Here is a 27,782-nt window from a genome sequence, read left to right on the forward strand (position 1 = left end):
CTCACTCTGAAGACATCTTATTATTCATTTCAAAACTTGACAACTCCTAACACTTTGTCCCTCATTCCATTCTGATACACAAAGGAAGAACGCATTATAGCAGTCTCAAGCCAAGCTTTGCTTCTGCTCAGTGGAGCCCAGAGCTGCAAGTGTTTATTTTGGCCATGTCCCCTGGTGGTCCCCCACTGGGTTTCTGCTGTGTCACAAGGGCTCACTCGTACCCTCATCTGCCCAGTATTATGCAGTGTGCAATTACATATTGTGCACAGATACACGGAAGGGTGCGGCAGATGCTCCTGTGTGTACACAAATCAGCAGTCACAGTACAGTTCTGGGACAAGACTGAAGAGCATGTAGAAATAACAGAGCACAGATAAGCATTTCTCACGTTAAGTCATTTACTCAACAAACATTTAAGCATTGACTATGCACCAGGGTATGTGCTAAGTGAGGGGATGTATTTTGCATAAACAGAGAAGTTATTCCCTCATGGGATACTTTTTGAATAACTTTGAAATAGCATTTATTAAATACTTTATTCTGGGCACCATGCTAAGCATGTCACATGTGTTAATTCATATAAGTCTCATAACAATTCTGTAAGGTGGAAACAGTTATTCCTATTATGCAGGTGAGAAAGCAAAGTCACAAAATGGGTAAGTGCCTAGAGCAAGTGTACACAGCGTGTGAGTAGAAAGGCCAAGCTTTGACCTCTAGCTTTGGGGCCTGTGTTCTTTTTATTTATTTATTTTTTTGTTTTCAATTATTATGGGTACATAATAGTAGTATATATTTATAGGGTACATGTGATGTTTTGATACAAACATACAATGTGAATTAATCAAATCAGGATAACTGGGGTATCTGTCACCTCAGGCATTTAACGTTTCTTAGGGCCTGTGTTCTTAACCACTGTGCTTCACTGTCCCTGTCCTCCAGCCAGCCCGCCTGCCTCAAATTCCAGGGTCACAGTAATTGAGATAGTGCGTAAGGCACCTAAGCCCAGGGCCTGGGCCTTGAGCTGTAGGTGGAGGTCGTTGCAGCCTGTGTGGTGTCAAAGGTAGACACAGGTGGACGTTAGTTAAAGCCATGAAACAGATTGTATTCAGTAACAACTGACAGTAGGGCAAAGAGCTGAGCTCTATTCCAATTTGTGCAGAGATGACTGGGATTTTAAAGGGCGAATGAGGAAGGGGGGGGTGTAAGGTGGGGGCTTGAACAGAGTCAGAGAAGTGAAAAATTCCAAAAAGCTGAGGATGGGGCTGGTCCACATGAAACCCATGTGGCTTTGCTAACTGGCACTTACCGCACTTAGGAACCCCACCCTCCCAAGGAGGCTGGGAGACAGGGGCCCTATCTCCAGGTGATGGCTCAAACAGTAAATTCTTTCAGCAACCCTGACTTTTCTTAAGGGAGCCTGGGGTCATCCCAGGGGTGTGGCCTTGATCTGTTAGAAACTCTGTTCCTGTTTGTTCACGCCTTTCTAGGCCAAAGTTAAGGCTTAGTTGAGAAGAGGGCTCAGAGAAGTCTGAGCAGAGTTTGGTCAAGGAGAGAGTCTTTGTCAACAGTGTGCTCTACTTTCCACTGCTGTCCATTGTGGTCGTTGCACCAGCTCTGCCAAGCAGGCAAGCCACCGATGTTCTTACGTGGACTCGTGAACGGAAGCCCAGATGGGTTAAAGACAGGTGTGCAGACAATAGGTCATTGCAGATTGGAATGGCAGGTCTTCTGAGCAAAGGGAAGTCAGAGAAGAAGAGGCTCAGGGAGCACAGAGTGGGGGCAGCTGACCCAGCAGGGGATGGAAACCCTTCGAGGAGTGCCAGTCCTTCAGGGGATCACCCCTGCTATCTAGGTAGAATCCACAAAATGACATGCACAGGCTCCCACATTTCAGCCCTGGCCTATCTCCCCTTTGGATTGCAATGGGAAGTTGCCCTGGACAACCTCACACTGATGCCCTCTCGACACCCAACCCTAAGGCCCATCAGAATTCCCTGAAGCCACCTCATTCTGCCCTGGCCTGTGCACCTGCTGCTGCCCGTGTCTTGCCATGTACTTCTCTTCCTTTCTACCTTCAGAACTTCTTGTCTTCTGAGAATGAGCCTGAATGCCGCCTCTTCCAGCAGCCCGCCCCAGAGCACATGCTCCCTCCGCCCAGTTTATGCAGCTCCACCTCTCTGAGAACCTACCATACCCTGTTGCAGTTGTCCAGGCACCTGTTTCCTGCAGACTGTCTGCTTCTAGACAGCAGGGACATGTCTTTTCTATGCCCTGTGCCTCCATGGCATCCAACCCACAGTGGGCCTTCAGGGATTGTTTTCTAAAAGGACAATGAATGAGAGAACCAGATTATTTAGCTCTGTGCCAAGAGTTCTTTCTGGCTCTTTTAAATTACTCTCAGTCACTTACGTCTGCCAAACACCTGAGCTTAGCATGCAGTCTTCAAGGTGGTGCTCTGGGACAGCATCTCACAAACGGGGAGCCAGGGCACGGAGCAGGTCTGTGACTCCCCCTGGGTCATAGGTAGAGAAGAAAGTGGCAGACCCAGGGAACGATGCAAACCCATCGAACACTGACACACATGGTCGCTCATCGATTTCACCATGAAGCAACATAAAGCCTTATGCTGTGAGGTAGGAAAATGCAGCCAGTTGTCTCCAAAGACTGCCAGTGCAGCTAAGTAAACAAAGAGAAACACTGCCATCACGCCTGCCACTACCATCACCCCATTCAGATCTTTCCATACAATGGACCTCTATCATCTGTTGCTAAAGAACTTAAATGAACCTCTGCAGGTCACATATCGCGGGCCAGGAAGCAGGGGTTAGGTGGAGAGGAAAGGCAGGATTCATCCTCAGTTCACAAATATTTTGCCAGACTGTCCCCAGACCAGACAGTCTGCTGCTTTTTTAACCCAGGGCAAAAGAGCAGCTGCCAAAGTGCAACGGCAGCCTGGCCAGGGCCCTTGGACTCTCTGTTCCAGCAGGAAATCCAAGTTCATCTGTAACCATCTGTTTGCCTGTGAACCACCCCGTCTGACACTTTAGCTGAGTGTCCCCAGGGCTGTTAGAGACCTAGGACGTGATTCCCATCCCCTCGGGCACCCCCAGCTGGGAGGGGCTGCTCAGCTCCCCACCCTCCAACCTGCTCAGGAAGGCTCCACTGCAGCGCTGATTCACAGCAGAGTCGATTAGAAAGGAGCTGACAGTTTCAACCACCCCAGTTTTTTAACCTGGCCTTCAAAATCCTGCATCCCCTGGCCCCTGCCTAGCTCGTCACCTTCAAAGACTGCCACTCTCTGCCTAGCATTTTATGGTCTAATAATCCCATACTGATTGCAATTCCCCATGTAGCACGCTGTTTTATGGCCCCACAAGTCTTTGTTATCCCTCTGGATAGAACATCTTGGTTCCCACCACTCCCACGGTCACTAATTTTTATCTAGTCAGTGCCTTCGAATCTAGTCACTTCAGGCCTCCATCCATGCCCTGTTCTTACCTTTATTACTGCATGAGCACAATGTTCATTTATTCACTCAACAAATCATTACTGATCACTACCACCCCAAGGTGTCGGACACTTGTGCTAGGTGCTGGGATGCAGTGGTGGAGCCAGAACCCAACACAGGACTACTTGCTTGGTCTCCGCAGTCTAGTGGAGGAGGCAGATATTAACCAGGAAGTCATGCAGTGAAGGGATAATTACAGACTGTGATTTTCACTAGGAAGGAAAGGAATGGGTTTCTTTGAAAGCATTACCAAAGGCACCTCACCTCCCTTCTCCACCGCAGCATGTGAGCTCCTCAAGGCAAGGGTCTTGCTGGCTCTGTCTTGGTATCCCCGGCACCCAGCACAGTGCCTGACACAGATAGGCAGATGCCCTGTTACTAGAATTGAGTCCTGGGGTCAAATGAGAGCTGGGCCAGCAGCAAACAGTATTTGATGCAGAAGACACCGAGTGACTTAGCCCAGCTTCCTTCCATCTGCCCTCCCGTGGGTGCGGCTGTCTCTGAGTCTGGCACAGAGATGAAGATAGATGCCAGGAGGGCAGACAGCCGGGCAGAGCCTGATGATCACAGCCCTGAGGGGATGACCCAATGTAGCAAAATGGGCATGAAGCTTGGCCTCAGTGCTGAACTTCACCATTGACTGAAAACTGGACCAGTGGCTTAACCCCTCTGAGCCTCAGTTTTCTCATCTCTAACAGGAAAATGGTAGAATTGAGAGCAAGAATTTAATTCATACCAATTTTGCCCTCTGAGACCTTAAGGAGAGTTGAAGGGGATGGCTACAAGGTGGTATTTGGCCCATTTTTTTAAAAGAGGGAAATTGTGTGCTGATTTCTTTTACTGACAGTTCATTTTCCAAGCAACAGCCTAACAATCACGAGGCCAATTAGTGTAAAAGAAACAATTGATCCTTGTACTCAGAGAGCTCAGCCCACCACCTCAGTGGTTTGGTGGTATATTTGGGGAGTGCTGCACAGCATTAAATGAGAAATAATTGGATAGATGCAGCTATAAATTGCATGGCGCCGCACTACACTCCAAGCATCTGATTTAAGTAGCAAGATCTGTCCGTAATAGGAAAACAAAAGTGTTTCCTGTTCTACATTGAAAAATAGAGCAAAGCTGGAAGGGACCAGTGTTGCTCCCTCTCTCTCTTTTTTTTTCTTTTTTTTTTTTTTTTTTGTGTGTGTGTGTGAGACAGTCACCCTGGGTAGAGTGCTGTGGCGTCATCATACCTCACAGCAACTTCAAACTCCTGGGCTCAACCAATCCTCCTGCCTCAGCCTCCCTAGTAGCTGGGACCACGGGTGTGCACCATGATGCCTGGCTAATTTTTGTATTTTTAGTAGAGACGGGTCTCGCTCTTGCTCAGGCTGGTCTCAAACTCCTGACCTCAAGTGATCCTCCCACCCAGAGTGCTAGGACTACAGGCGTGAGCCACTGTGCCCAGGCTGCTCCTTCATTTTACAGATGGGAAAATTGAGGCTCACTGATGGGACAGGATACTAGGTAGGATTTAGTTTAGCGTTGGTTTCCTTTGACAATTGTCTCACTACTGTATTGTCTTGGCAACGAAAGTAGGAAGATGACTGTATGAGTTTCCAAGGGCCACTTCACCAAAGCACCACAAACTGGGCCGCTGAAACCACAGAAATATATTCTCACAGTTCTAGAGCCTCAAAGTCCCAGATCAAGGTTTCTGCAGGGATGGTATCTTCTGAGGGCTGTGGAGGAGAATCTGTTCCAGGCCTCACCCCTGGCTTCCAGGGGTTTGCTGGCAATCTTAGCATTTCTTGGCTGGTGGACACGTCACCATGTTTCTCTGCCTTCATCTTCATATGGCATTCTCTCTGTACACGTGTCTGGGTCCAAATTGCCCTCTTTTATGAGAACACCAGTCATATTGGATTAGGGGCCCACCCTACTCCATTATGACCTCGTCTTAACCAAATACACCCATAATAACTCTGTTTCCAGATGAGGTCATTCTGTGAAGTACTGGGGTTTAGGACTTCAACATGCCGGTGGAGGCATAATTCAACACATAACCATGACAAATTTGTATAACAATCTTTGAGCTGGAGAGCAACTACCATTTAGTAAGCACCCCTATGCTCTAGGCAGAACACGAAGAACTGTACCAGCATGATCATATTTAATTCTCATCCCACTTTAATGAAGTTATTGATGAGGACGCTAAGGTGCAAAGAAGTTAGGGGATTTGTCCAAAGTAGCACATAACAGATCTGGATGTCAGGTGCTGACCTGTGTCTAGCCAAAATCGTGTCTTTTCTCAGCACCCTTAGAAGCCAGTATTCACCAGGACCGCCACCTGCCATCCACCTCATTTTATAAATGAAGGCAGCAGGACTTGGAATCCCAGCCTTCTCACTCCTGACCCAGCATTCTTTGCACTGGCTGCTTTTTTGTCAGTTCCTTTTTTTTTTTTTTTTATAAGTTTCCGTCTCGCATGTGACCAAGGCAGAGGTTAATTTCAGACTGGTTGCAACACAAAAAAGTCATTTTCCATTAAATATAATGACCTCGTTTCTGCAGTGACTGTGGCAAAACATGCTGCTTCATTTCCATTCAACCACACTCATTTACCTACTTGCTACAAAAATTTTACACCATGAGCTAAAACGTTGAAATCATTGGTTATATTACTAAATACCTACAATGGTTATTAGGATTCTTCATGCAGAAAGAAACAGAAATAAAAATAAGAATTTTAGGAGAATGAAAATATGGGTCATTAAAGTACATTTGAAATTGTATTCAAGTGCATAGAGGCCGCCTCGAGTCCAGAAGCAGCCATACCTGGCAGCAATCCAGGGTCTACCTTATCAGCTGTGTGACCCAGGGCAAGTTACTTAACCCTCCTGTGTCTCCGTTACCTCAGCAGTAAAAGTAAGGGACATAATATGTAAGGTTGGGTGAGTGAAAGTGAGTGCTATATATAAAGAGTACGTAACACAATGCCTAGCACATAGTGGGAACTCTCCAAATAGCACCCTCTTTTTTTAATATGATGAAAATAAAGTCTGAATCCTTATATATGTTTGGAGACTCTTCCAAGTTTGGGATTCTTTCTTTTTCCCAGAGATTCGGTAGTATAAATTGTTCCCCTATTTATTCAGCTTGAACTTCTAAAAATGTTGTTGAAAATAGAAAGGTACTGACTGATGTTTATGCATGCTGGCCATGGGAATGCAAGCCCGAACAAACGAAACCGGCACCTCTAAGTGCTTCTAAGCACATGTGTCTTAAAGGTCCCTTCTGTTTTGGAGGAATGGTTGACTGCGGTGGAAGTGATAAAGGCCCTTTGTCTGAGCCTACTTTCAATTAAGTCATTGAAGTGTTCAGTGTCTTGGTTTCCCCTGTTCTCAGAGAAAGGCAGAGGGAGGTAGAGAAAAGAGCATGCTAAGATTTAATTTTTTTTTCCTACTTATCAGGAAAATGTTCAAACACACAGAAAATTTCAAAGAATAATTCTAAAACTTAACCTTTTACAATATTTGCTTTCTCTGACTCTCTGGCTAGGTTAAGGGATCAATAGATCAATAGATAGGTGGATAATAAATAGCTACATTATGTGTGCTCAAAGCTACTGGAGCTTCGTTGCTTCTAGGCTTTTTCAGGGAATGGTGCTAGGAATATATTTTTTAAATTACAAGTTCGTATTGATATTTCCGATTCAAATTTAACATGACAGGGTTATTTCTTAACTTTTTAAATATTTGTGTCTCATTTTTCTTTCACTGAAAATCTTTCTAATAAAAATGTATTTATGTATTTGCTTTATCCAAATGTATACCAAGAGCAATTTCAAAATTCCAATTCCAATATTAACCACCACTACCAATAGAGTAGGCATACACTTGAGTGTCAGTGAGACTTGCTGAAAGCCCCTGTCAGCCTCCTGCTACTTGGGCAGGTCACTTCTTTCTCAGCCTATTTCCTCCTAAGATAGAGATACTGATGATTACTATTGCTCAGAAATCTCTTGATTGCAAGTGATAGAAAACTCAAAAAGTCTTAAGCAACAAAGGGAATTGACTGATTTATACAACTACAGGGTTAAATTTCCAAGAATGGCAGGATCCAGGTTCTTACATGACATCGTAAAGTTTGAAACTCCAACTCCCAGGTCTTTTCTTTTTCCGGCAGCTTGACTTCCCAGTGGCTTTCTCTCTCACTACCCTTTGGCCACTCCAAGACTATTATCCTATCAGCTCCAAGGAAGGCCTCACCTGAGGAAACCACTCTTGGTGCTTGAACACTACACAGTGTAGTCGTTAGATTCACAACCTTAAACTCAGTTGCCTGGGAAAAGATCCAAAGCATTAAAAGCCTACCATCTAACAGATACTCTGCTAGAGATGTTAAGTTTAGTGGTCTTCCTTACATCCCTGTGAAGAAGGAATCATTCCCATTTTACAGATGAAGAAACTGAGGCTCAGTGAGATAAGATAACTTGCCCATGGCCACAAAGCCATGGAAAAATTCAAATCCTTCTATTATACTACATGCGTTCTGGAAGTTGGGACAGGACAACATACAAACTATTCTCAGTGTTTAACCAAATAAGGAGGACCCCCCCCTCCCTTACTCACTCTCTCTCTCTCTCTCTCTCTCCACCCACCCCCCTTTAGAGAGCCAGGACTTCATCCTACTCCTCTTAGTATCCCCAAGGCCTAGGGCTTTGGGGAATGAGTGTGAGCTGAGTGAGAGAGGACAGCTAGTCTAACCTACTACCGACTGTACTTAGCCTATAGCCACATCCTGGATAGTGGGACATGGACTCTGATTGAACTCAGCATTAGAAAACTAGCACTGATGCCAGTTTCCTTGTGTAGGGTGGTTTTTTTTTACTTCTCCTGAGCAGAAATCTGCTTCGTTGTCACTTTGGTGATTGCCAATTGATTAAGCACACCTGGCTCCACTTAGCCTGTTAGACAAATTTAAGCCCAAATCACAGGTCTAGGATGTTCTCAGCTAGTTAACTAGTGTCGCTCCCTATTTTTAGGCAAGGATGTCATGCACATCTTCTCAGATCTGGGTGTGTATAACATATGTTTAGAGGGCTGCTAAGAAGAAGCTGTCTTTTATAGCTGTTGTCTTATTGTATACTTTTAAAAGGAATTAAAGAGATGTTGAGATCAAAAAAGGACATGAGTATTTGCTGAATCCCACTTTCTCATTTTAATTGCTGAGGCAAAAAAGCTTAGAGAAGGAAACAGATATAGAGCCAGTGAGGTTGAGGAGGAGTCGGTGACAGACCTGGACCTAAGATCCCGTTGACAGATTCATTCATTCAAATTATTCATTTAAAAATAAGTACTTAAAAATTCATAGAGACAGAAAGTGGAATGGCACTTGTCAAAGACTGGGGGGAGGGGGAAATGAGTAGTTGTCATTTAATAGTACAGATAGTGGTGATGTTTGCAGAACAGTGTGAATGTGCTTAATGCCACAGAATTGAATACTTTAAAAATGGTTAAAATGGAATATTGTATGTTATGTATATTTTACTACAACAATAAAAACCTATATGTACTGAATCTTCACTATATGTCAGGCACTGTACTTGGTGCTCAGGATGGAAAACAGTGTGGAGATTCCTCAGAGAACTAAAAGTAGACCTACCATTCAATCCAGCAATCCCACTACTGCGTATCCACCCACAGGAAAATAAATCATCATATCAAAAAGACACCTGCATCTGAATATTTACCACAGCACAATTCACAATTGCAAAGATATGTAACCAACCTAAATGTCCATCACTTGATGAATGAATAAAGAAAATGTGGTGTGTACACACACACACACACACACACACACACACACATACAAAAAGGAATGAAATACTACCTTTTTCAGCAACTTTGATGAAACTGGAGAACATTATCCTACGTGAAGTATCCCAGGAATGGAAAAACAAACAGCACATTTCTGCACTAAGTGGGAGCTAAATGATGAGTATACATGATCATATAGTGGTATAAAGGACATTGGAAACTAAGAAGGGGGCAGGCTGCGGGAGAGGTGAGGGACAAAAACCTTCGTATTCAGTACAGTGTATGCTACTCTAGTGACAGTTACACTAAAAGCCCTGACTTCAGCATTATTCAGTTCATCCATGTAATAAAAACACTTACATTCCCTTAATATTTTGAAATGAAAAATTGAAGTAAAAAATAATAATGATGAAAATGTATCTACCATGGATCACAGTGAAAATAAGATGAGAAAAAGAAAATGTTGCTGCCTTCCTGGATGGAGCTGCCTCTAGTGGTGGAGATAGATACTGATCAACCGCTCCTTTTATACATAATGACAAACTGAGGGAGTTCCCCTGCCCCGGCCCCAGGGAAAGTCCAGGAGGCTGAGAGGACTTGTGGCATGGAAACTGGTCTCTGCTGGAAAGTGAGGGAAGCTTTCAAGGAGCAGAGACATCTCTGCTGAGGTCTGAATGGGGAGGAGTTGAGCTTTCTAGGAAGATGGAACAGCATGTGCAAAAACTGGAGTCAGAAGGCCTGTGCATTTGAGGGACTAGAAGTCAGCCCCTGTGCCTGTGGTGAGAGAGGCCAGGGAGGTGGCCCGATCACACAGGGGGCTTTGCAGCCCCTCGAAAGTGTAAGGGTGGGGACTCATGTCGCAGCATGAGAAAGAATTCTCACACAAAGATTAGAATAGTTTTGGAAAAGAAAGGTGAGAAGGGCAGGACACGAAAGAAGGGAAGGAGAAGTGTTGGCGAGGAGTATAGAAGGTTTGGGGTTTTTATCGGGGGTAAAGAGAATGAAACGTGATTGTTACCAACTGATAGCAAAAATGGCTGTGAAGCTGCTATGTCTGCTTTTTCATTTTCTTTTTTTTTTCTTTCTCCATGAGGCCGGCTTATCAGGGTCTTTGAAATGTGGTCTGGCGAGAGCTAGAGCAGGAAGCTCACACCCTCGCTGTCTGCTTAGGGCTCTTCAAGGCTATGAAAACAAACTCTTAAAGATACGAGTTTAGGCTTAAAGACAACAAGTTGAGCGACAGCTGTTTAATCGAATAAAACAAAGGGGGCAGTTGTGTTGTGAGTTTATTCCTCTTCCTGTTTGATAGCTTATCTTTCTCTGTTAGCTAGTTTATTAATGAAGCCATCCTTTCAGCAAGGATTTTGGTTTTCATCCTAAGAGCAATGGGAAGGCTTGGATATGTTTTAAGCAAATTTGCCAGATTTTTTCTCAATCTCTTCACACTGTGGTGCAACTATCAGAGCAGAGGCCAGCGCAAGTGGATAAGTAGGGACTGAGGCAACTGCAGTAATCCAGGCAGGAATGACAGCTATGGGACCTGGTGTCAGATGGAGAGGGATGAACAAAGTGAAAGAGACTTGGCGGGTGAAATTGACAATACTTGGTTATGGGGGATGAGAATGAGGAAGACCAACTGGGCTCAAGGATGGCTTGCATAAATAGCTAGCGCTATTAGAGTCAAATATGAAAGAAAAAGCATCTTATGGTTTTCTTTATTACATAAAATATTTATTGTAGCAAAAAATAGCATAAGTAAGCAAAAAGTCAGACTTTAAAAATCACTAGTAATTTCACTGCTGAAGAGAGAACCCTTGTTATACACATATATACAGATATGCATATTTTTTTCAAAAACAGGATCATAGTGAACATAGTATTCTATGATATGCTTTTTTTCACTCAGCAGCATGTTGTGAATATATTTTCATAGCAAAACATGCATACTTCTACAAGGTGATTTTTCAGTACTGCATACTGTTTCGTCTTATGGCAAAATGTATTTTCTTCAACCAGGCAGCTAATGCTCAACATTTTGGACATTTCTAACTTTTTACTATTCTAACAGCACTGTAGAGAATATTTTGTATCCAAGCCTTTGCCCACATGTTACATTATCTCTGGATAAATAATTTAAGAGGAACCATAGGGTCATTTTATGCATATCTTAAAGGCTTGGAACATATAGTCAATCAGCCCTCCAGAAACATGGCACCAAATCACATTTCCACCAATAACAAAAATACTCCTAATGGCTGACACTTACCAGGTCTTACCAGGTGCCTTTGCACTGTTTCAAGCACTTTACATATACTAATTTATTAATCTTCATAACAGCACCATGAGAGAGAGACTATTGTTATTTATATGTTACATGTAACAAACCAGTAGCCCAGGAAAATATCTCTCAACACTGGGTGTTATATATATATTTTTTATCCCAGTGGGAGAAAATGGCATCTCATATCTACCTGATGTATTTTATATGAATCACTATTTCAAACAACATTTTGGGTTCCATATCATTATTTGTGTTATACGAAAAGAGAAAAGAAGTCTCAGAAAGTTACAGTGATATGCAGAGCTTAGATGTGAATTGCATTCTGTCTGCCTCCAGAATCCATATCCTTCCTCTATTATCACACTGCCTCTTCAGCTAGAGACTAGGTTATTTGGAAATTTGGTCTTGTCCTTGAGTAAAACCTTCTAGAAGATTTGAGGATGCCAACCCAGGGAACAATTCACTGTGACCTGCTTCATTTAGCATTTGATAACGGGGTGGCTGGGGGGCTGGTACAGAAGTTGCCTCCCAGCCTCGTTGGCACTGCAGCGCAGCAACTGCATCCAAAAATGTGCTAGAATAGAGAAAGGCCTTTATAATGAGCCTGGGCCTCCCTTTGTCTTGTGAGGTTTTAACTACTGTAATTGCTTGTGGTGTGAAGTAGTGTATTTTTCATGTATCTATTTTTGTTCTGTGTCTATCTGTTTATCTGCTTTTGTGTTTTATTTTTTGTTAACTCCCTTGAATCCTGGTGGGTATTTTTCCTGTTACTAATATTGCCTCAGGAAAGTACACAATTTCATACACACATACACACAGAGAGAGACACGCAATAATAACATGAAGGCTAAATAGGGTAGAATTTATTCTTTAAAAAAGCTAATGGTAGAATCTGCAGCGGATGACTTTCTAATCCATACTGTATTTAATTGGCTGTATTGAACCATACTACAAATTAAGTCTTCTCTGTAATTTATTCTGTCAGACGGTAACCCTCCAAACAATTTGATACTTCATTTAAACATTGGTAAATGGCTCATGGAAATACAAAGAAAAAAGAGATTTAATGATGATCAGATAAGAAACTCTCTGTTTGCAGACTGCATCCTATGTGAAATGTTGTGAATTAACCTGATTCATTCATTTATTGAACATTTATTGAGCACCTACCTTGTACAGCACATATCTGTAGATGGCTTGGTCCTTTCTTCCTCCCTTCTGCTACTCCTCACTCCCTCCCTGTCTTCCTCAAACATTATGTAGCACATACTGTTCAAGAGGAACAGTATTAGGAGCTGGGGTAGCATCAAGAAGAACCAGACATGGGTCTTTCTCTGAAGGGTCTAACATTCCCAAAGTGGAGAGAAAACATGTACACAGATATTCCCCACAATGTTCTGTTCTCAAGACCTATATGCCTTTGCACACTCAGTTCTTTCTGGCTAGAATTCCCTTTCCCCCTTATTTTCTGGGATCTTCCTATTTATCCTTTGAGACTCAGTTCAAGGTCACCTCCTTTGTCAAGTCTGCCCTGATGCCCTTCCCCCATTCCTGCTCCGGGCCTGTGTGATATACTGTACACACCTTTAATAGAAAGCTTGTCACATTATATCATGATTGTTAGTTTCTTTGTGTGTCTGTTTTATGAGATTGTGAGCTCCTTGAGGGAAGGGATTGTGTTTTCATCATCCGTGTAGCAGTAGCACATAGCAGGAGACCTGCAGCATAATAGGCACTCAATAAACATATGTGCTGTGAATAACTGGATCAATGGTAAGTGTGGAACAAAATTAAGAAGTGCAAAGCATCCTATATAGAAAGACAGATATGGTGCAGTGGGATCTAGGGGTGGGAATTATTACTAAGGGAGATGGGGTGTCAGGGACGCTTCCTTGGATGGGCAAGATGTTGGAGCTATGACTTGAGAGTTAACAAAGTGAGGGTCAGGGTGTCCACAGAGAAAGCCATGTGAGCAATGGCACAGAAGTGGGAAAGGGTAAAACCCAAAGGGGGCGGGATGAGCTCCTCAGATTATTTGCAGCACAGGTTACCTGAACTTTACTCGTGGGAGGAAGGTCAGACTGGACTGAGGATGTTGATGCCTGAATTGTCCTTGGAATTTCTTACTGACAACTTTTATCCACAATGCAAAGAAGAGTTCAGAATGAGAGGAATAAATGAAGTAAATGAAGCTATGGCAGAGGGATGGGGGGTTCCTGAAGGCTCTACTTTTAAGACCAAATACCTGCTTTGATGTTGGCAGTACTTTAATATTTAGACTAAGTTTCACCAAGACACTAACTGTTTTCCAAAGGAAATATGGAAGAGGGGTGACCAGTATTTGCCTTTCCCCTATGCCCCTCCTCCCACGCTAGCCCAGTATTCTCTGGTTGCTCTCACTGCCGCCTCCAGAACAACCCGTGATGCCACAGAAACATTCCCCGGATGCAGTGGTCCTACCTCCGTAACCAAGGGCCTCGCCTCATCCTCCTGGCCTTGACTGATCAACAGACACCAAGACAGCCAGTTCCTGAGAGTAAACGTCCAGGTTGTGCTGCCTTGACCTTTTTCTTTGAAATCCTTGTAGCTGGCCTTTACCCCAAACCTTCTGATGTACAACTCTCCCTGATCTCGGATACTTGCCAGAATTCAGAACATTCTCAGCTCTGTCTCTTACCCTTTTCTTGCCTTCCTCATCCCAGCTCATCAGGGGGTCCAGGGGGTCATCTTTGTTGTTGGGCTAGGGAGCCAGAAGTCTAAGGAAAGGAGATCTTGATTCTAAATAATCTTGTTTCCTTTCTTCAATGCTTTGTCATCCTTAGTAGGAAAGACAAGGCCTGGGTTTAGTACTAGTCCTGCTAGTACAGTCTCTGGCCTCAGTCCTTTCATAAACAAACTCAGAGTTGCACTATGTGATGTTTAAGGTCCCTCTTGGCTCCAGCTGTCTTGGGTTGTGCTGATAAAATCTACTTGAAGACATGGGCAATTTTGAGGCTCAGTGAACAAGTATTTGCATGATGCTCCAGGTTGCTAAAATGAATGTGATAATACAACTGTGGGATTAGCAGAATTCTAATGTATTTGTATTTCTAAGCATCTATATTATGTCTTCATGGTTGAGCTCAGAAAAAGTGGAGACATATCCCCTCAATGACTGTTAGTTTCCAAACGAATGAGCTACTTTCAGAGCAATCCTTTTTAACATGTCATAAAACTAACTGTGGAAAAGGATAATGTTACAAATATCTTTAAGCACTTCATGCGCACACACACAGCTACACTTTGCGAGGCAATGTTAGGTATCATCAGGCGTTAAAAATGTTTTGATTTTAAAACACTTAATGAGGATTCCCAGATAAATTAAAACATCTCCATCTGCTGTCTTGCATGGTAGGTGATATTTTACCATTGCACAATCATCTCCAAATCTAATTCCACCAGGAAGACTTCTAATCGCAGTTTAATTTTAGAGCAATATTCTACTTGGCAATCAATAAGGCACTGTCGTCAAACTTTGATTTAATAGGAGACGTGGATGACATTCTCCACATTATGCAGAGAGAGAAATATTTTCAGGAAAGGGAGAGAAGGGGAAGAAACGTCTTTGTCTCCCATTTTCCCCTTCCTGCACACCATTTTAGCGCACAAAAGCCTATAAATCAATGTCCTCGTGTTGTGTGAATATAAATCTCATCAATTTTACATCATTAACACCATGAAAAAGCTACTGCTCTTTGAGCAATTTTCCTCTGCTAGCTAAATATGTCCTCCTAATAAAACAAAAATGAGTAGGTTCTGATTATTTTACTAACAAACACTTCCTTCTTCACCAACTTTATTTGTGTCAAATCCATCAGAATTATACAGTCAACTTTTTGCCACTTGAGGGACCAGGATGAGTGGGCATTGACACTACCCTGCAAGCACGGTGCCCAGGATGACTGGCCCAGTGGACAACCTAGACAGGATGTGAAAGCAAAGGAGGAGTTCTAAGAGTAAGCTGAGAGGTTAGCGCGTGATCAGACCCTAGAGGGTTAAGGAGAGGCAGAATATTCTACTGCAGCAAATGATTCCTAAGGTCAGAAGCCTAGAAAGATTGCAATGGGCTGAGGAATGGATATTTTGGAAAGTCAGTGGTCTAGAGCTAGGGAGATGACCATCATGAAAGGTAGAGGCCCACTGTTCCTGGAGGCTGGTTTTGTAGTAGGAGATCCTAATGGCTTAAAAGATACGAGGGATGGAAGAAGAGCTTAGAGAATATCTACTCTAGTGGTTCCCAATGTTTTCATAACCAACTTCCCCTGTATTACATTTCTTCCTCTCCATGGACTCAGTCATGGAGAAGATTTTGTCCACCAAATAAACTGTATTTATAATCATTCATTTTCCTATTTGTACTATTTAAACTATAACTCATTGTCAATAAGAGAATATACTCAAATATGAGCTAAGGAATATAAAAACACTAACCTGATATAATTCCCAGTAAACTTGCCATTTTCATTTGCAAGCATAATAAATATGCAGACTTATGAGGAATAATTATAGATTTCTGTTTAGCTTTTTGAGATTTTGAAAATTGCTTAAAGCTTCTTTTTATTACCTTTAATGACCCCGATAGATCCAGGGCTTTGGGTTAAGAGCCATTGATCTGATACTGCCTCCCATTTATTGGAGGAATGAATTTAGGTACAGAGAGGTAGGTAAAGTAGGTGCCTTGTGTTTACACAGTGGCTGGAATTCAAACCTCCTGATACCCGGTATAACAAAAAGGCCCTTTATAAGGACTTTGAACACACCATAAACACCCAGATGCATATATATGCCTTTACAGAGCACTGTTGAATGAGGATTTGCTTTAAGTAGGTTTAGTATAGGAAAATAACCATAAAGATCACTATCACCTAATAGGATGGTGAACATTATTTATTGACGCTCAGATAATAAAGGCAAAAAGGTCAATTTTAAAAGGTTTTCAAATTACTGACCATCAATCTCAATGTACGATAGTTCAACAGTTGTGGGCCAGGCACAGTGCAAGGTGCTAGGATGACAGAGACGAGGAAGACAGAGCCTGGTGGAAAAGACAGACAAGACATCATGCAAATATATCGGAGAGGGAAGGCCCACAAAATGGGGAAGCCCAGGGAGCGCTATGTGAGGAATCCATCGGGAGTTTCAGTATCACTAGAGACTCACGTTCTATGAAAACATAAAAGTGGGAGGAATTATTTCTGCAGAGAGAGAGGGAAAGCAAGGCTTGCTCAGGGGAAGTTTCACAGAGGTGGTGCTATTTCAAATGGCCGTGGAAAGAGAAATAGGATTTGGACAAGCGGATGAAAGAGGTGACATTGAAGACAGAGGGACCAACCCATGAAAAGCCTCAGAGATATGTGAGGCCCCACCTCTACCCCAAATGGTGACTTAGGGCAAAACAGAGAAAGGCATTTGTTCCCCAACAAACTCTGTTACCACCTGCTGGAAAAGTGTTGTCATTATATAACTCCATGGTTCTATGAATGTTAATGGTACCCCTGAAATTGTGCAGTGTACACCGTTCACCACAGCACATAGAAGCCCTGGGTATGTAAATGTATTAAATATCAAGCCAAAAGTTGAACTAAGTCCTGTCGTGGGAAAAAAAAAAAAATCGAACAGAAGCCTGCCGCCTGAATTCAACTGACCAGCTCCAGCAGGCTGAATGCAGCTACGCCACACATGCTCATTCCGCATACGGACAGTCCTGTGTTTCTCTGTGGTCATGGCATCAAGACCATGGAGGGAAGCCTCCATTTCTCAGGGGCAAGCGCAGCTTTTTTTCCTTCCATCTGGACCCAGCAGCTTTTCCAAAGCCCTTCGGGCCTGTTCGCACGTAGCTGAAATACATCTTGTATTGATCAACAGCTTGAAGGGAAAGTCCCCTGAAATATGTCTTCCTTTTGTCTCTGATAGGCCCTTCAGCACCATCATGCTGTTCACGAAATCTCCTACATTGCAAAGGACATCACAGATCACCGGGCCTTTGGATACGTTTGTGGGAAGGAAGGGAATCACAGATTCGTGGCCATAAAAACAGCCCAGGCAGTAAGTATCCCTGTCGAAGGGAGGGCACCTTTACTGGTAATGGTGGGGGACAGCACAGTGGCTCTGTTGGTCTCCGAAGGCCCCCTCTGCCATAGGACCAAGCCGTGGCTCAGGTTCCCATCTAGAAAAGAAAAACAGCCTTGGAGCAAGGAAACATGCTCATAGGACCCATCCGGTTTTTTGTTTGTTTTTCTAATGGGTACTTCCTAATGACTAATTATTTTCCTTTCTGATTAAGCTGGATGGAGGCACAGTATACAAATAAGTTTCCCTGTACTCATAGCCTCATTTAAAAAGAAAATAAGAGGAAACAAATAGCTGTTTTGCATAAGGCCTGCCCTAATTTTATTGTATTCGAAATCACTAATAAATAAAAGCAATGCCTTTTATGCTTATGATTATTATGAATTTGCAAATATAATTAGTTGAAGAAATGAACTTTAGCCTAGATGCAATTTGCTAAACCAATATAAACAAGGTGAAATTAATTAAGAATGGAACGCTTTCAGTTTAATAGAAAAAGGAAGGGCTGCGGGTTGTAGCCACAAAAACAAAAATCGGCCGTTTGCATCCCAGCACTATTCCCTTATTAATGCTCTTTGTCACCTTTCACTCCAGGCTGAACCTGTTATTCTGGACTTGAGAGATCTCTTTCAACTCATTTATGAATTGAAGCAAAGAGAAGAATTAGAAAAAAAGGCACAAAAGGATAAGCAGTGTGAACAAGCTGTGTACCAGGTATACCTGTGAATTTATCCTCATACCAGAGAAGATTGGGGGCTTCAAATAAGCAGATGTGAAAACTGACAGTCGGGCTTCTCTTCCTGCCGCCAAATGGAAATAAACAAAGATGAAAGGTTGCTGTGTAAATTACAGGCACCCAGAGCCAGCCATTAGAAATGATCCCTTATTCTCTGAAACTCTTGACATGTTAAAGAAAGTGAAATCTTTAATTCAGAGGAAGATTTCAGGGGAGGAGGACTAAAGATATATACAATTGCTTTTGCTGTTGCTAACAGTGGGGGTTGGGGGAGGGGTAGCTACAAGGGTTTTGGCTTTTCTGTGTTTTCTACCTTAATGACTCACCAGCATCTTCTGCCCAGGGCTGGTTTCTTGCCTGTCCTGTAATTTCTGAATACAGTCTCACATCTCTTCCTTTATGTCCTCTGCTTTTCACCCTCCCTCCCCTCACTCTGCGATAGACAATTTTGGAAGAGGATGTTGAAGATCCTGTGTACCAGGTAATTTCTGAAACTAGCCGGGGTTTTAGATTCAGGCGTGGCAAGGCCTGTGGCACAGCCATTTTGTCAGAAACCGGGAGAATCCACTAACTGCAGAACCCAGAGAGGAACCAGGATTATTTCCGAGGGCGAGGGCGGCCAGCCTCTCCAGCAGCGAATTTCCATAAAGACTCAGAAGTTTGGCCAGCATTGGCATCATGGGATTCACAGATCCGCGTCTCCCTTCCTGCCCCTGCCGCAGCCCCCTCCACAATCTGTAAAAGTTTGATCCTAGAGCTGAATGTTTTCAAGAGTCTCTTGAATATTCTGAGTTCATTAGAGACAGTATGAATAATGAGGTTGGCTTTTACAAGTTATGAGCCAGAGGTGGGGACTGACATTTTGGTAACATTTGAGCACAAACCCAAAGGATAGTTTGTAAGCTTGAGAAAGGCTATGAGAAGTCTTTCTGACCCCCAGTGGGACAGCCTGACCCTCAGATTACCTGGATCGTGCCACAGGGGCTGTTGTGAGAAAGGCAAGAATGATCCCAGAGACATCTCTGCCTGTAGCTTTCTCTGGACTCTGCTTCAAAGTCTGTAGCCCAGGGGTGGGTAAAGAGACGACCTCTCTTGGGTTCAAGTATGTGCTCTGTTCAGAGATGTAGAAAAAAGCGAAGAGAGGGCCTCTCCCTTCCCTGTACTTATTCCCAAGGAGAGAAGGAAGCCCAAAAAAACTGACTTCTTAAACACAAAAGAAAACCTGGAACTTATATTTCTAACCAGGATGCATAAGTATTATTAATATATATGTGTGTGTCACATATGCATTTTATATTAATGCATATTTTCACATGGAATGCTGGTACTGCTATGTTAAAAGTAAAATAATATAGATAACTTGAAGTAGAAGAAATATCTAGCGTACGTGGCAAACATAAGTCAAAGATGCGCTTAATGACATGCCTTGCTTTAGAATGCTAAGGGGTGAGGGTTTGTTTATATGTAATAATACAAGCTTCAGCCCCTGGCTAACTTGCTTACAGAAAAAAAGTATCCCTTTTGAAATGTCCCAGACCTTTCGCGTCTATAACATGCACATGGAAAAATTGATTTTCAATATGTAAAAATGAGAATGTAAAATAAGGTGGTAGTTATGGAATGAGGATTTTGGGGGCTTCTGAGTGCTTCAGAGTTGATTTAGGATCTTGAGCTTTAGGGAGCAAAGGGAGGAACTCAACTGTAACCCACAGTTGACAAAGTTTGGGATCCCAGGTACTCCCACAAGATAGCACTCTCCCTCAGTAATACCAGCAGACTCAGACATTACTGAGACAAAAGGCCATTCATTGAACGAAGAGTTTATATCTCCAGAAAGATCTGCAGAGGCCCGAAGCAAACACTGCTAAAGGACTGACCAACGGACCTTTGCAGTTTTCCTTAGAAAAGGCAGGAATGTGCAAGGCACATTTTTATTTCAGTAATCCAGTTGTGTCTTTAAGGCATTTTCTCTTGTGCCTGTTTCTTAAATGCTCACTGTGATTTGTATCTTAAATTCCAAATGCTTTTTTTTCTCTCTTTCTTTTTCACCTCTGACCTTTCCTTTCTGGCCGCTCCTGCAATAGTACATTGTGTTTGAGGCTGGACACGAGCCAATCCGTGATCCCGAAACGGAAGAAAACATTTATCAGGTATAAAATTGCTTGCCTCTCTTCCCATTGCACCACTACTGGTAAACGCACAAAGGCACTGAAGGGGCTGAAGAACCAAGGGGGCTTTGGTCATTGCTGGCTTTGTTAAAATACCTGCCAGGGAATTGGCTTCTAGTTCCCCTGTAATTTACCAGTGGTTTCCATGCCTTGTTTTTGAAATGTTTAATGGACAGTTGGAGACCATATTTTCCTCTTGAATAGATCTTAACTCTTTCTAAGTAGAAGCAAAAATCAAACATTCCATTTTACTAAAGTAATCCATTGGAAAGTTATTGTCCAGCATACAATAGGGTCTTTCGTTCCTCAAAAGAATGTGCTCATCACATTTCTTTAAAAAGCCAACTCTACTACTAAAAATAAAGTAGAGATTCAAAAATGCTATTTGAAAACAACACTGGGAACGTTAACAATAAAAGAAAGTACAGCTAAAGGTTTTGCCCCTCCTAAAGCAAAAGTAAATTATTTTTCTTAAACGTCCATGTGAAGAATACTGAACATCCTTTTTAACTCATTTAATTCTCACAAATATGCTACACAGTTAAGTATTTTAATCCCATTTTCACAAGGGAAAACTGAGACTCAGAGGAGTTGAGTAACTTCCTCAGGGTTGCACCACTATTGAGAGCCAAAATTCAAACACAGGCTCAGGCAGCTTCTACCATGGTTTCCCATCAAAGCATTGAGTAATTGCAACATAGTAGCCCATCACACATATATAGCGACCTGCAGTTTTTCTCTCATTAGAATTTTAGTCCTAATCTGAAATGTAAATATTATGAGAGAAGGAAAAAATTGAATGTATTTAATACGTGATTTTAATTTTCTTAATTTTTTTTCGTTGTGTGGTCTATTATCCTGCCTTGGGTGTGTATTACTTGTGTAATAAAAGTAAAACATAGTTTCAAATTCTATCAAATGCATAGAATGCTAAATGACCAAAATATAACGTTAGTTCTATCAATAACTTGGTTTAAACCAGCCTTGTGGAATAATAATCTAAGTATTTCTCTCCACCGGATCCATCTGGATTCGATTCAAATGTGAGGTTGTGCTTTGAGGCTTTGTTTAAAGTCATCACTTACAAAGTATCTTTAAAAAGAAAAGTTGCTTTTGTCCCTGGTGTCAGATTTTAAAGTATGTACAACCTTGCTGTGTCTGAATATGAGGCCAAAGGAACCATTAACCAGTCATCCTAGGAAGAGAAAGCACCTTTTAAATAAAAGGAAGCTTTGCAGTATTAGAGGTTTCTGAATCCAGGCTTAGCTAAAGTTGGCAGAGCTCCCTTTGAGCCCTGTGGGACTGCTGTGGGGGAGGGGGAGGGCGGAGGGAGGCGTCCTAGCGCACTAGAAAGAACTGGTTTAGGCTGGTGGAGAGCTGGGTTGTAGTTCTGGCTCCCTCACCAAGCTGTGTGATAGTGGGCAAAGCACTTGCCCTCTCTGAGACTCCGTTTCCCCAGTGATAAAATGGGGGAATAATTTCTTCCTAACGTGCCTGTCGTGATAATGAAACAAGCTCATGTGTAGCATGTAAAGAAGAGGCGTCATCCGCGTCCCAGAACGTGCAGTCTGGCTGTGTGGATTCAGTGTCATAGCTCAAGTACCAGCTCAGCCATTAACTCAACCAACTTCCTTTTCCTCTCTGGGCCTCATTTGTAAAATGAGCAAGTAAGACTCAAGAATCTCCCAGGCAAGGTTCCTTTCAGCTCTTTGCAACTAATGCCTTAGCACAGGACTCTGATTCTTTAGAGCAGCACACTGGCTTACTTTCTAGGGCAACGGGACTCCGAAACGGGGGGCGTGTGCGTGCATGCATGTGTGCGCATGCGCTGGTTGCGGGCTGGCTCTGTGAATGGGGTTTGCATGCAACATCTTACTATCTCTCACAGCAGCCCCAGGTGGCTTGAATCATTATTCCCACCTTACAGATAAGGATAGTGAGGCACCCCAAGATAAGGTTATGTTGCCCAGGGTCACAGAGCTAGCAAGAAGTAGAACCCTAGCTCTGTAAATAAATAAATAAATCCTGAGGCTCTTCTCGGCTCAGAGTTCCCCCGATTCTGAGTGTCACAATTAGATTCTGTGCCCGTTTCAAATCGCTATCTACAAATCACACTCGTTTTAACAGGTCTGACCTCGGATCTTCCCATCTGTCCATCATTAACAGGAAGCTGCCATTTAGGGGAATGAATATTTTATTGGCTGCCGTTGGAAAGGCCTCTCTGGTCATTTTCTTCCCCTGCATTGCCAGTCTGCTGGGGCTCAATTTACTTAATAAGAGATAAGCTCTTGGGCCTAAAGATAAGGCTGGGCTTTTAAGGAGCTGCTTTTAGGAGCCTCATTCTTTTTTTTCTTTTTTCTTTTTAAGGCCCTACACGTGTTCCATAGCTATTTCTCCTGAGTGGTTTGCAATGTTTGTTAACTTCGTCTTGGCCTGGGGTGGTATCAGCTTTTATTCCCTGCTTTGTTTTCTGGAATGAGGCAAATAGACCTGGTGAAGTACATAATTTTTGTATCTCAATGTCCTGGGTGATGAAATGAGGATAATCTATTCTCTGCTCCTAGAAGTGCTGTGAAAATGTGAAGCATCTAGGAGAGCAGTTGGTGCATAGTAGGTTCTATGTAAAAGTGAGTTTCCTTTACTTCCTTGTGTCATCAATTTCAGATGCCATCCAAGATGTCTTATGATGACGTTTTAACTGAAGCAGAATATAACTTGCCTACCCCATCTTGTTAGAGAGCCTAAGAAATCTTCAAGCTCACTTCACTTTCCTATTTCTAACTCCAGCAGAAGGGAGGCAGAGCCTCTTGAGTAAACCTAACCTCTTTTTGAGGACCAGTAGTTTCACTTTCCCAACTGCATTAATAATAATAATTAGCTTTCGCTTTGCGTGCCTCAGAAAAAGTGATCAGCTGTCTTTTTAAAACAACACAGAGCCTACAGTATAAAGTGTTTTTATACATCACTTAATTGTGACCCTTCCAGTAATTCATTGAGATAGGAAGAACAGCTACAATGTCTGTTATTTTAAACATAAGAAAATCAAGTTCCCTAAATTGAAGTGCTGAGTCAGAGATCAGAACCTCTGATTCAAAATCTAGTATTAATACCTTAACAAGCTTCTTACATAAACAAGATTTTGGCTTTCTAAGTGGGCATTTTCCAACTTCATTCTAAAATCATTGTTAAGCACTCTACATGTGTCAAGTATCATTAGTTTAAAATGATTAGTCACTAGAACTGTGTCACCCAACACACCCTTGAACTGCCTCTCCACACTATTAATTAGCATGGTGCAGAAATAGTAGTGTCTTCTGTATGTACAGTACTGAATGTATAGCTTTTAGAGTAATTTAGCATCTATTAGCCTGCTCATTCAAAAATTATTAAATATTTATAGAGCACCTCACATGTGCCCTGCACATGGGAATGTAATAGTGACAGTGGCATGGTCCCCACCCTCAGGACTTTATAGACAACCCCCTAGCTGCTCAGGACATCCAGATGAGGAAACTGAGGTTCAGAGCGTAAAGTGATCTCTTTCAGTCGCAGCCTGTGGCAGAGCCAGGATTAGGAACCAGTTCCTTTGAGAAACTTTTCTCTCTTTCCAACATTGTGTTACTGAAATAGTCTGTTTAGGTGGAGTGAACCAGCTAGGCAGAGATGAGCGTCAGGACCACGGACCTTTGCATTCATGCAGGGAATGTTTGATGACTAGACATTTTTTTGTTTCACAATATTTACAGATGGGTGCACAATGATAATAAAATACCCACCCTACCCTCTGCAACCTTAGAGCCGTGGGACTACAGACCTAAATGTGATGCGATCACTCCCACGATAAGACAAAGCACATTTCAACTGTGTTTAAGAAGCCTGATTACTTTGCCATCTCCCCCAGTAAGACAAGGAGCTCTGTTAAGTCAGGGGCCGTATCAAGCTTGTTCACCATCATTGTCCCAGAAAAAGCATGATGCACGGTGCATAATAGGTACTTGGTAACTTATATTTTTTAATGAAAGGATGCATCGGTGGCTACTAGAATACAGACGAAGGCTCCAAACCCGACCTAGAGAGTTGGGCAAGGCGTCCAAGAAGATGTCCCAAGCTGAGATAAATCTTAACGGACAAACAGGCAGGTTGATATCTCACCCATGGGAGAGCCCGGTAGAAAAGCGTTTTCAATTACGCACAGTTTAGGTTTATCCATTCCAGCGCTCCTCCTGCGTTTGCGGGGATAATTGAGGCAGCTGCGGTTCAACTGTGCTAAGTGCCCGTAGTGAGCAGTGAATTACGGGGAACAGAATGCTCTTCATTTTGCTCAGTAAAGGGTGAGCTAGTAAAAACAAAAGTGAGGACTGGTAATTTATTGGCCCTCATTACGAAGGACTCTGTCGGCATCCTCAGATTCCTTTTAGATGGAGCTTGGTTGTCAGGAGCAAAGAAATGACATTCTTCACTGGCTACCTGCACACTGAGGCTTGCAAGAGCAACTCATAGTCCTGTTTTCTGCAAGAGTGTGCCTGAGCTTCTGGGAACATAGGATGTGATGTCAAAGAAAAAGGCACACCTGAAACAGCTCTCTGTATAGTGTAGCAGTCAAATGCCATACTGTCCCAGGCTCAGATTTGTGGCTTTCCCACTCACTCCAGGACCCTCTCCAAGCTTCATTTTTCTCCTCTGCAACATGAGGACAATTGTAGTTCTTACCTGTTAGGGCTGTCCTGGGGATTGCATGAGAATGTATGTAAAACACAACTGTTTAGAACAAAGCCTGGCATGTAGAAAGTACCTGGTCCAGGATAGCTTATGCTGTTAATGATAAATGTCTTGTTTGATAGCCAGAAAAAGCTAAGTTTGAACCTGATCACTTACCAGCTTTGAAACTCTGGGCAAAGTCCCTGGCATCTCTGAGCCTCACTTTCTAATATTTAAGATGGAGAGCCAGGAACAACTTCTTAGGGTTATTATAAGGATTTGAAGTTAGACGAGAATGAAAATGACATAGGAACTCAAAGGATATGCTCAAATTCTTACTTCTCATAGAAGAACGATATGGTTAGCCGCTCCAAACATAACATACACTTTTTCTTTTTCTTTATTATTCCCAACATTCCTTTATGGTACATTTACCTAGCAGACATTTACTTAATGCCTACAGGGTGTTAGGCACTATGCCTGCTCTTAAGGAGCTCCCAGTCTGATGGAAAGAAAGACATGTCATCAGACTGTTATAAAACCAGTGCTGGCTGGTCCCTGCAGTGGAAGCGTGAGCTAAGCTGTGACAGTTGCTGGGGAAGGAACCACTAAGGAGTGCTTCCAATCTAGATTATTTCAGTGCAAAAAGCCTTTGGTTGACTCATTACAAAACTATTCAACATATCCACTATGGTTAGTATCCTAAAATGTGTTCATGTACATATTTATATAATGTATCAGTGACTAAAAAGTTATTGTTCGAGCACATTACAGTATTGTACCTAATAGTTTTTGTTTATCTAATACCCATTTTCTCATCTGATTCTCACCATAACCAAAGCAAGAGGCAGAGCTGATACTAGTGAAGCTTGGAGGAGCTGGGTGACCTGCTCAGGGTGTTACAGTTAGCACGTGGCCCAGGAAGACCAGGTGGACGAGTAAGGGAAGGGAGGAAAGTGCAGATAAATGTTAAAAGCAACCAAGACCTTCTGGAGTCTAGCCACATGCTTCCCCTGCCACTGTGGGCCCGATTCTTGAATGGAAACCTTTGGTAATTATCAGATGGCTTATACATGACCCCAGCAGAAGCTGTGCTTTGTACTAGGATCTTGATATTTGCTATATTTTAAATAGCCTGAATCTCAGACTTAGTATTGAGCAGTTTAAGCTCAGCTACAAACTGGTTTTATTCACTTTGGGCAAAGCATGACACCTCCCTGGGGGTTCATTTTTGTCTTTAGTGAAATGAGGATTATTTTGTTCACCACACAGTCCCTGAAGTCTCTGCAGCTTTCTGTTCTGTGATTCTGTGAGGAGCTCAATGACAGAGAGCCCCTGTAAACATTTGTTAAGTGATGACCAACCCGTCTGCTCATCCGATTGTCCTAATGGAAGGAGCCTGGCCAGATGCTTTCACACTTAGAGCAGGTCCCCGTGGACTTGTCCCAGGGTCCATTCTCACGTACCCTTAGCCAGCTTGGAGTTGAAGTCTGGTTGGTTTGTTCTTTAAAAGTGGCATACCAGAGTGTTTTGACGGTGCTGAATTTGATTTTTCCATAGGTTCCCACCAGCCAAAAGAAGGAAGGTGTTTATGATGTGCCAAAAAGTCAACCTGTAAGTGTAAGTACATCTCTACTCTGCTGCCAGGTTTCTGTGGCCTGTATTCACGCTGAGATTGTGTCTGCAACCTGCAAAAGGGAACCCCTATCCTGGAATGAATGTCATGATGTGTATGACTCTGCTGGGGACTGCATGCTGGGGACTCCTCAGGGGGCCAGAGGGCAGGGGCATAAGGCAGAAATGGTAGGGGTGAGTTAGGTGTGCCAGTCTGGATCAAGAGCTGCTCCCATGAGTGGGAGTGAGTTGAATCGTGCAAATTACTCTGTCCAAGGGACTTGAAGCCTCAGGTGTTCCATGGCAAAGATCTCCAGCCAAGGTTTTATTATACCTGGTCAAGTAGAGTACAGTGTCTTTTTTCTAGGACAAGAGCTGCCCATCCAATTTTAAATGGATCGAGAAGTTTCAAGGGGATGACAGGAGAAGGGCTTGCCCAGGCCGTTGGGGTGTGTAAGTTCAGCCAATGGGAAGGGCATATGGAAAAGGCCATGTGCAGTGTGCTTGCAGAGAACCCAGGAGGCATGCTGCATTAAGGAGAGCAAGGTCCAATGCGTCTCGGCCCCAGGGGCTAGTGGGACTCCTGGGAATCTGAGACAGGATGGAAAATCCTCAGTTTTGTGCTATTGCCCCAACCCACTGCCAGGCCCAGAACTCATATTTAAGACCTCCAACTGGCACTCAGAAAGTAACCTCTACACACAATTCAGGCAGCACTGGGGAGCCAGTGAAGGCTCTTGAGCAAGGGGCACATATATGTGAGTTTGCTATAGCTGATGTAGAAGGGTGCTTAGCCACTATTGATCTCATTCATGTCAACAATGTGTGGAAAGAGAATAGGCTTTGACATCATCCAGGCCTTCAA

At 42.9% G+C, this 27,782-nt stretch overlaps 1 protein-coding gene across 8 annotated transcripts in view; it reads left to right on the plus strand.

The window, feature by feature from the left end:
* Positions 1-27,782, plus strand: part of DAB1 (DAB adaptor protein 1) — a 394,543-nt gene that overhangs the window by 307,673 nt on the left and 59,088 nt on the right. For 5 of the 8 annotated variants that reach the window (XM_045546433.1, XM_045546434.1, XM_045546435.1 and 2 more), the window contains exons 5-9: positions 17,546-17,677; positions 18,296-18,415; positions 18,880-18,918; positions 20,522-20,587; positions 26,864-26,923. In XM_045546433.1, the coding sequence (XP_045402389.1) occupies positions 17,546-17,677; positions 18,296-18,415; positions 18,880-18,918; positions 20,522-20,587; positions 26,864-26,923 (417 nt within the window). The remainder of the gene's footprint in view (positions 1-17,545; positions 17,678-18,295; positions 18,416-18,879; positions 18,919-20,521; positions 20,588-26,863; positions 26,924-27,782) is intronic. The other 3 variants (XM_045546437.1, XM_045546436.1, XM_045546438.1) reach the window with 3 other exon arrangements.

Source organism: Lemur catta, chromosome 3 (genome assembly GCF_020740605.2).
Source record: "Lemur catta isolate mLemCat1 chromosome 3, mLemCat1.pri, whole genome shotgun sequence".
In the NCBI taxonomy this organism is placed as follows: domain Eukaryota; kingdom Metazoa; phylum Chordata; class Mammalia; order Primates; family Lemuridae; genus Lemur; species Lemur catta.